Below are 10592 nucleotides of genomic sequence, written 5' to 3'. Positions count from 1 at the left end.
TGTGGCTTCGAACCCAACTGAAAACTAGCCATATTTTTAAGGCTTGAAGTACATTGAAGCATAATAACAACTGTACCTGGAAGGGATTTTTTATAATTTTGAACTTAACTGTGTGCACTTACACAAAGCCAGAAAAAATCTTTAGTAGTTATAAACGAATATTTGTAGCTTCTGAAAAAAATAATTTTCTTGTTTGTCATGTTTTTACTGTGCTTATAATCATCCCTAAACACTGTAAAGTTTGGATCAACATTGCCCTATACAAACCAGTCAGTTGTCTTTTTCTAGTGACCTAGCTGGTCTTGTAGTCTTGTGCGCAGACTCAGTAGAGTTAAAACGAACAACTTAGGAGGTCGGACTGGTCTCAGCCATCTTTTGAATGCAGAGTTTCTCGATGTCAGATTTGCTCCAGTTGTTTTTGTCAGTCATTTTAGAATGGGTAAATAAAAACAGAAAGACTGGTTGTCACCAACAGTTAACTTAGGGTTTATTTGCCTGAAAAACAAGTCAGTGTTTGTTCATTTAATTCAAAAACTGGACCCATTGACATCACAGCCTTCTTGTGACTCTCATTGCATGCAGTCCCGTCACAGTGCCAATGCCATTCACTGAACTCCGGGACTGAACTGAATATGTGCGTTTCTGTAACAGTAAAGTCCACTTTTTGTGTCAATTTTTGCTACCAGAATTATTTTCATAGTGTTGTGGACATTCATACCATGCACAAAAACTTCAGTTGTCTCCTTTTCTCAATCGTATAGAGATAAATGTGACACAGATACCTAATCGAGTTTGGGCAGTGAACTTTTGTGAACGTAACTCTCAACTGGCTGACAGGCTGTCATATGCAAAATCAACGTATCGAAATTAACGAGTGGTATTGTTTCAACAGCATTTTATTGAAGCAGTTCGAAAAGTATCAAAATCGAACTAAAACTAGTTCCTTTCATATATTTGTTCTTGCTACCCTATACAATTCCTGTTGCTAAACCATTAACAGGTGCTGAAAACAGGTCAAATGCATCGAAGTGTGACACCTATGATATTTGACATGCCATTCAAGCCAGCTCAGTGCAGTGCGTTACGAGTCGCCTCTCCTATGTACAATTGGTGGGGTGCAGCACACCAAAGAGGGGGAATCGCATGGTCGCCCAGCCTAAATGAAAGATACATGCTACGATGATCGCCTCAAAGGCGGCACAAATAAAAAAGTTCTTTTTTATTTTCATGTCGGAGCTGGAATTTACTGTCGGTAGGGAGATGAGAAACACAAAAATTAAAAATGTCGCCCTTACCCAGTGGACCCAGAGCGTACGGTGGTTTAGGAAGAGTGGCTGTTGGCACTCCAGCAAAGGCTGGTCCTTAAACTCTGCAGCAAGGGGCGCTACATCCTCCACTATTGCAGCCTTCCGCTGTACCACGATCAATCTCCCAGGGGCTGCAGCTGAAGAAAATCACAGTGCCCTGACGTTTGCGCAGAGCTCCTTGATGGAGCCCTAAATCTGGCTTAACACAGAGCTCTGGAAACGGATGGCCACCACCTTTTGAAAGAACCTCTACTAGCTGATGAACAACTCTTGGGGAAGACAATTGAGAACCTCTGCAAGCAGGTCGACATGCATACAAGAGGAGGTCAAGATTTTGCGCCTGCTGGCAAGCCCTGCCCACATTCAGGCCATCATCTTTGACAATGACTTCGTCCTCAACTGTCCTGTGTACATGGGCATCAGCATCCTGGGCCTCTCAACACTCCACATGTAAACTTCTTTAACAACCAGATGAAAGCCTAGACTAAGGACGTCTACAAAGACATTGGAAGGCACCAGCCCCATTACAACATTTCCAGCTACCACTATCTCTCTCTCTATGGCCAAGAGAACCATAAGGTGCTTGGCAAGATGAAGGACACTTCAGGCACAGGGTCAGTTGTTTGATCCCTCCTTTTGCCATTCCGTATACTTTCTCCATGAGGCCATTACCCTGGTTACCATCTTTTGCACCTTGCCGACCTCCGAATTTCCCCTGCAGGGACCTCATCACCTGTGAGCCTGTCTGTCTTGGCAGTGGGCCCTTCCATCTTGTAGGCCACATTTCACTTTGGCATTGATGCCATCATTGTACCGGTAACACTTATTGGCAGTGGCATACTGCAGCATGTTGTTGTACCCTGCGATGCCTGCAGTGATTATCAGCGTCTTGCTTGACATCAGGAGTAAAGGCTGCGAAACCGCCATGTCAAGCTTCACTTTGGCACTGTCAGTCGTGTCTTCCCACCTTATGTAACTGGTAACTTTATCAAGACTGGCAATCTCATCTTCAAGCGGAACACTCAGTTCTCCCAGTGCCTCTTCTGTGATTCCTGCTATGCCAACGATGGTGCACCTGATGCTAGCTTGAGATTCCAGAATGCAGTAAACATAGGCCTCGATGCTTTCATTCAGTCTTGCCATGCCTGTTTGTGTCAATCTGCTGCCCGCACCCCTGCCACCACTTGCAAGGACAAACCAGTTGACTGTCCTTCTCCCCATCATTACTGAAGAATAAGTAGTGGGTCCTCTAGCTGTCCGGCCTCGGATGTTTGTGTTTCTGGCTGAAAATGTGCTTAGTGTAGAAATATTTGCTGTCGGGGCTGATGGCGAAGTCCTGGCCATTGAACTTTGCACCTTGGCTCAGTAAGGGGCCTCTGCTGATGATATATGTGTAGCCATTGTCACGGCCCCAGTTTGCCCTCTCTTGTACCTGTATTCTTCATTTTCAATGATAACGAACTAATTGCAGAGAGCTTTATAAGTGACCTTGCTGTAGCGGTAGTTTCAACCTTGAAAGTGCGATCATCAGGCAGTGCAACCCCCCTCTGATGGAGAACACGCATGGTGATGAAATATACATTGCAATGGAGAAGGGATCTGATGTGAGCAGGCAGGGTGAAGGCCAAAAAGTGGTCATATGAAAAGTTACACCACAACCAGCTGTTTCACAACAACAAAAAAGTTTCACTGCTGGGGCAAATGCTGGATACAGCTAGTTTTTAATGGGATTCGAACCCACAACATACGGCATCAGTCGCCTAGCTGAGAGGCCACAGACAGAACCGCTCGGCTAAATCTCCACTCCCAAAAAAGAGTGATTCAATAGCTGGCTAAGTTGTTACATTTTTCTGACTGAGACCGCTCAACACGTTGTAGAGTTCGTGAAGCCTCACGCACGCATGCTCACTATCATACATCACACATACACACTTTATCGAAGCGAAGAAACAATTTCATCGCTTTAACTGGGCGAACGATAACCTCGGGAACAATTCCCACCTTTTGCACCTCTCAGACTTTCATGAAATTAAGACATCATCATATGCAGCTTGGGCCCCACCATCGATGGCTGCATGGGGCCTCTCCGTCGATGGTTTGGACCTCTCCAGGACATCTCTTAAAAACCACCCAAAGTCAATGCTAGGCACATCGTGATTGGTAAAGTGAGAAAACACCAAGCTACTGTAACTGCCATTTCATTTTACAGAAATCAAAACAATAGAATGAAATGACCAATCCCTCCAAAATCAAATGGAGCGTTCATTATTTGAAATGGTTGTGGAAAACCTACCGATTTTTATTATTGTTATTTGTTGTTGTTTAGACCCAAACTTAATTCTGTTTATTCTTGTTTACCACGTTTATCGTAATTCCGGAAATTTGGCAAAATATTATATACTACAGTCGATGCTCTAAACACTTACTGCGCATGACATAAAAACTTCGCTCGGCAGAGACTTTTCTGGAGCTTGGACACAGCTATGAGAATCTATGTACAGGTGATGGCTGAACTTTGACCGAAATGCACATTTTCAGGACACTCATTACTGTGCATGTACTATGATTTATTTGCGCGGACTGTGTTAAGATGGACATATTTGTTACAAGGTTTCCGGCAACAGTTGCTTCATTGTTGAATTTATCCATGTTATTTGTTGTGATTCTGGGATTAAATTCTCATTACTTTCAGATTTTCCATCATGCTTTTTGAACCTACACGACAACGCACATGGATGCGGTGTGCTGCTCTGTACCATGAGCTTAAACGTAATAAACCAATGTTTTTTGTTCATCGAGAACTGTGAGTTCCTTCAGTGTCACTGGGAATGATCGGCGGCCAATGTCACTACACCGAAAATTCCCCACACTGAACGGTAGCAACCACGACGGGAGCACGAGCGTTAGTACATCATATCGGACTTTATAGTGTTGTACACAGCATTGCATCATCAATCAAATTAGACAAAGTTTCCTTGGGAAAACAGAACTAACGCAGTTGCTACGAGGTTTTGCAGTCGAATAACTGTTGATCGCAGTGCTTACAAGCGTGTACAAAACATGGCATTTACCGAGGAGAGATTCAAACGACAGCTGGCAATTGCCGAAATCAAACTTGATGAAATTGCAGAGCTATCCAACAGTGAGGACACGGCAGACATTGCCACAGCATATGAACAAATAGGACAGTTGATCAAAAGACTAGACAAATTAAAAGAAGAGACAGCCAATATCTTTCGGAAGCAGAGTCAGACTTAGAACATGTGAAGGAGTGGACAACAACACAGAAAGAGTCCATCCAGTTATTTAGGGAGGCGCGGCAGCGTATCAGAAAACAGCTAGACGAAGCTGTGGAAAGAGACGTACAACTCAAGCTTGAAAAAGAGCTACATATCCAGCGCGTGGTAAATGAGCAACAATCAAAATACAGAGCACAACAACAAATGGAAATTGAGATGGCAGCAACACGCCAACAAAACGAGAGGAAGAGTGGTATAGACAGAAACTAGATTTCGAGAGACAGATCGAAGCCAACCGTGCCAACGAGTTAACCACAGGGGGGAACATGCATCTTCAACAGCGCCCTAAACACAAGCAGTGAAGCTTCAGAAATATACTATCACACCATTCTCTGGTGACTACAAGGACTGGCTACGCTTTTGGAATCAGTTTACAGTAGAGGTGGATGGTTCCAATCTTGCAGAAATCAGTAAGTTTAATTACTTATTAGAGCTGGTGAAAGACAAACCAAAGGAGGATATCCTGGGGCTACCACATACCTCAGAGGGATACTAGGAAGCTAAAAGAATACTAGTCGAGACATATGGGAAGGACATTAAGGTGCACAAAGCCTTGATAAAGGAACTTGAGGAACTACCTGTGGTGACCAACATTCACAGGTTGCGTGACATTCACGACTTTTATAACAGGCTTGCCAGGATAGTTCGCACTCTCACAACAATGAGGAAACTGACTACTGCACAAAGCTCAGTCTACACTCTGATGGACAAGCTTGGCCCAGTGCGAGAAGTTCTCGTACAAAAGGACGATGATTGGGAAGAGTGGGGTTTGGAACAGCTTGTTGAAAATCTACGAAAGTATGTCGAGAGAAATCCCCTGAGAGTTAGTGACGATAGGATTACCACAGGGAGAAGAGATGATACAGCAAGACACACGTCATGGAGGAAAAAAGAAGAAAAGTTACTTCTTGGCAGTAGTCTAAACAAGGTCGCAAGATTAAATCATACTCATTCGAGTTACGGCTGTATGAAAGTACTGGATGTGGCCACCAAGAGAGCAATACTGCGAAGAAACAGAATGTGCTTCAACTGTACAGGATTTGGTCATCTTGCAGTCAACTGTAGATCAAGGGGATGCAAGAACTGTAAAGGAAAGCATCATACATCAATTTGTGACAAAGGGAAATCAACACTCGATGTGTCGGACAATACCAAAGTGGAAAAGGGATTGAGCTCAGTGATGGATCATGCCTCAGCATTACATGCCACTGTTATTGCCAAAGTGGGTAAGGAGAAAGTTCGAGTCATGTTTGACCCAGTGCGGGAAGTTCATACATATGTTCAGACTTGATCACAAAATTGCACCTGAAGCCATCAAGACAGAACAACGTTGTATTGAACAGATGAACAGCACTGTAAGGAAGATTGTTGAGGTGTACAGTATCACATTACAGTCCTTAGCAGTTGATGGTTTCTCATTCAATGTGGAGTGTGTGAATGCTGAGAAAGGTATATTAACCCACCTACCTAACCAGGCATTCCTGCATTGAAGAAACAACACAGACGACTCAGCCGATTACATTTCAGTGAGGAAGAGACAACTGATGTTTCAATGCCAGTTCACATTATCTTAGGAGTCGCAGACTACCAGAGGATTCGCACAACAGAACCTCTAGTCCTTGGAACCCGCCCAGATAAGGATCCAGGAGCAGAGTTCACAATGCTGGGTTGGACAATTTCTGGATGACAGTCAGGGAGAGAGAGTCAGACAGAGAAACATTGTTTTCTGAGATCCAGCCAAGAAGAATTTGAGAAGCTGTGCTCACTAAATGATCTTGGAATCAAAGACACAGATATACATGTAAAGGAAAGTGCAGCAATTCACGAAGAGTTCAAGAAACAGTTGAATAGGGCAGAGAGTGAATACTATGAAACAAAACTACCTTGGGAGAAAGATCATATTCCACTTCCTACAAATAAGAGCTTGGGCACAGCTCGACTATACAGCACAACAAAGAGACTAGAGAGAATCGGGAGATTACAAGAGTACGATGAAATCATGAGAGAACAAATCAACATGGGAGTGATTGAGCCTGTACCAGCCAATCAAACAGGGGAGACAGTACATTATGTCCCACATCAAGCCGTCATCCGAGATAAAGCAGAAACAACAAAGATGAGAATCGTGTGTGACTGCTCAGCGAGAGCCAACGTGAGAAGCCCTTCACTCAATGACTGCCTAGAGACGGGGCCACCACTACAACCACTCTTGTTTGACATCATCGCAAGAAATCGCATGCGAAAGTTCTGTATCACAGGAGATATTCAGAAGGCTTTCCTGCAAATCAGAGTGCACGAACAAGACAGGGATGCACTGCGAGTTCTGTGGTACAACAATCTACAAGATCGTGAGGTGACGGAGTACAGATTCACACGGGTGATTTTTGGAGCGACATCAAGTCCATATATTCTCGGTGTAACACTGCAGAAGCACATTGAGGACTATGAACAGGAATATCCAGCAACAGTACACAGCTTGCTGGAAGATACATATGTTGACGATATTCAAGGTGGTGGAAACAAAGAAGATGATGTTGTGACTTTCAAGGCGGAGTCCACAAAATACTGTCAGAGGGTGGTTTCAATCTTCACAAATGGCATAGCAACATCGATCACCTAAACTCAGAGAATGACAATTTGAAGGAAGAGGAAACTTACACAACAAGGTTTGTTGGCAACACATCTGGCGACGACACAAAGATTTTAGGTATTCCATGGAACACTAAGGAGGACACATTGACAATCAGTTTTGAATCATGCCAGAAGAGCAGTGAACCAATCACGAAAAGGAAGATGTTAGCTGATATCAACAGCATCTTTGACATACTTGGATGGAGTTCTCCAGTTACTATCACTGCGAAATTGATCTTCAGTGAAGTGTGCCTTCTTCGGCTTCATTGGGATGAGAAATTCCAAATGAAATTCGACGCAAATAGCAGATGTGGATAAACAGCTTGCAGCATGCACCAATCATCACTATACCACACTGTGGTTCACTGGCAGCCCAACACATTAGATGCATGGATTTGCGGACGCAAACAAGACTGCTGTTTGTGCTGCAATATACATCGTTGCATATGAAAACTCACACCGGTCAGCCAGAATCTACTCAAAGCTAAAGCAAGAATCGCTCCTAAACATATGAGCATACCAAGGTTGGAGTTGATTGCCGCACATACCCTAGCCAAACTGCAGAATAACGTCAGCAAAGCTTTGTCCAATTTCCCTATCACAGCTTGTCACAGTTGGGTAGACAGCACCACTGTTTTATACTGGCTGTCTAATCATGGAGAATGGTCAATATTTGTGCGCAAATGGATCAAGAAGATTGACGAGCTGACAGAGTCCAAGTGGAGATATGTGCCAACAGCAGAAAATCCAAGCAACCTGGGAACTAGAGGGTCAGCACCAAGTCGACTCGGGAAGATGTGGTTTCAAGGGCCAAGCTGGCAAGTGAAGGTGACAGACCAGTTCAACCAGAGATTTCCGAGTCAGAGGGAGCCAAGTCAGAGAAAAAGTCAACGAAGAAAAGAGAAGTGATGCTTCTACTGGAAGATGCAACTCAGAATGACATGAAAGCATGGTCAAAAGAGCTTCTGAGCAAGCTCAAATTCTGGAAGCTTCTACGCATAACGTCATATATGAAGCATTTCATAGATGGCTGTAAGGGGATGAGACGAGTGGGACCACTCACTAAATCAGAGATCACAGCATCAGAGAAGGTATGGATCCACATAACACAGCAAACAAACGAAATGACTTCAGATGTCACATTAGCAGCAGATGAAGATGGAATACTGAGGTGTCATGGCAGAGTTCCAGGTTACAACCCTGTCTTCATCCCGAGAAGATCTGCCCTGGCAAGACGTATCATTGAGCACTGCCATCTTCAGACATTGCATGTGGGAGTTGCAACGACAATGAGTTAGGTCAAAGAGAAATACTGGATCCCTAAGCTACGATCCATAGTCAAATCTATACGACATGAATGCGGCTACTGTGTGAAGTATTTTGCAAAGATGTTAGATGCTCAAGCTACATCAGCCCTACAGAACGGAATTCACTGAGACGTTCGATGTGACAGGTGTGGACTTTGCAGGGCCACTCATGTACAAGTCAGAAAAGTATGAGACCAGAAAGGCTTATATTGCCCTCTTCACGTGCGCCAGCACCAGAGCTGTGCACCTCAAGCTTTGCAGAGACCTTTCTGTGAATAAATTCAAGCGACAGTTGAAGGAGTTTGTTGCACGGAGAGGAACACCAAGAGTTATGGTGAGCGACAACGCAAAGACTTTCATTGCGACCAAACAGTGGTTGTCAATGTTACAAAAGGATGAAGATTTGTTCAACTATTTGACAACACATAACATAGAGTGGAAGTTCAACATGTCACGTTCTCCATGGTGGGGGGATTCTTTGAACGACTCATCGGCATCATGAAGAGAAATCTGTCGAAAGCTATAGGAAGAGCGCTAATGAAATTTGAAGAGCTCGAGGAAGTTCTACTCGATGTGGAGACGTTCATGAACAACAGGCCATTGTGCTATATGGAAGAAGACTTCGAGCAAGTAGTTATCATCCCAAACCTGCTGTTGCGTGGACAACCAGTGCGGTTTCTAGAGGACAGCATTGATGACATGGATGACTCGAGAGATGTGATGAGTAAGCGGCTGAAGTACTTACGATCCTGCAGAGAAAACATTCACAAACGTTGGTTGAATGAGTACCTTCATGCCTTGCAGGAATGTTACAGCAATAGGATTGAGGCAAAGGATCAGGAGTTACCAGAAAGAACTCGTTGTTCTACTCAAGGACACGACCAAGAATCGAGCAAATTGGAAGATAGGACGGATTGTAGACAACATTGTAGGTAAGGATGGAGTGACAAGAGGATACAAGATCCGGACAGGCAGTGGCTATGTTGTTGAGAGGCCACTCCAGTTGGTGTGTGATCTGGAAGTCAGCGGAACTATTAAACAACACAACAGGGGTTGGCACTACAGCTGAACCAGAAGCTGACCCTGTGATTAACCAGACACGCACTTCAGTTGATGAAGAGGAAAGATCTCAAACCAACCAAGAGTTGAGACGCCCTGCTCGCCAAGCAAAGACTGCTGCGGTAGATAGCCTTGTTGGTGTCATTGCTAATGAGAATGAGGACGATTAGGAAACCATTATATTAAAGTTTAAGTAACTTTAATAGGGGGAGGGTGTGGAAAACCTACCGACTTTATTATTGTTATTTGTTGTTGTTTAGACCAAAACTTAATTCTGTTTATTGTTGTTTACCGCGTTTATCGTAATTCCGGAAATTTGGCAAAATATTATATACTACAGTCGATGCTCTAAACACTTACTGCGCATGACATAAAAACTTCGCTCGGCAGAGACTTTTCTGGAGCTTGGACACAGCTATGAGAATCTATGTACAGGTGATGGCTGAACTTTGACCGAAATGCACATTTTCAGGACACTCATTACTGTGCATGTACTATGATTTATTTGCGCGGACTGTGTTAAGATGGACATATTTGTTACAAGGTTTCCGGCAACAGTTGCTTCATAGTTGAATTTATTCATGTTATTTTGTCGTGATTCTGGGGTTAAATTCTCATTACTACCAGATTTCCCATCATGCTTTTTGAACCTACACGACAACGCACATGGATGCGGCGTGCTGCTCTGTACCGTGAGCTTAAACGTAATAAACCAATGTTTTTTGTTCATCGAGAACTTTGAGTTTCTTCAGTGTCACTGGGAATGATCGGCGGCCAATATCACTACACTGAATATTCCCCACGATGGTTGATGCAGGCTTCACATATTAGAGTAAATATCAGTTGTTCTTGGTAACAAATGTTCGAAATAAAAACGCGACGAAAAGGGTAATGAAATACATATGCCAAACCATAAGCGGCTAACCACTGAGTCACTAATTCACATACTCATGGCTTTCACTAACAGCCGTCTGGTGGCGATTTTTCGC

General features: G+C 43.7%; 1 protein-coding gene across 1 annotated transcript; it reads left to right on the top strand.

Moving 5' to 3' along the window:
* The first annotated feature begins 7747 nt into the window (after positions 1-7747).
* Positions 7748-8146, top strand: LOC139147033 (uncharacterized). Its single transcript, XM_070717884.1, has one exon. The coding sequence runs from the start codon at positions 7748-7750 to the stop codon at positions 8144-8146; it is 399 nt and encodes a 132-aa protein (XP_070573985.1).
* Positions 8147-10592: the final 2446 nt, after the last annotated feature.

Source organism: Ptychodera flava, chromosome 13 (assembly GCF_041260155.1).
Source record: "Ptychodera flava strain L36383 chromosome 13, AS_Pfla_20210202, whole genome shotgun sequence".
NCBI classification, from domain to species: Eukaryota; Metazoa; Hemichordata; class Enteropneusta; family Ptychoderidae; genus Ptychodera; species Ptychodera flava.
This window is presented reverse-complemented; position numbering and strand designations above follow the sequence as displayed.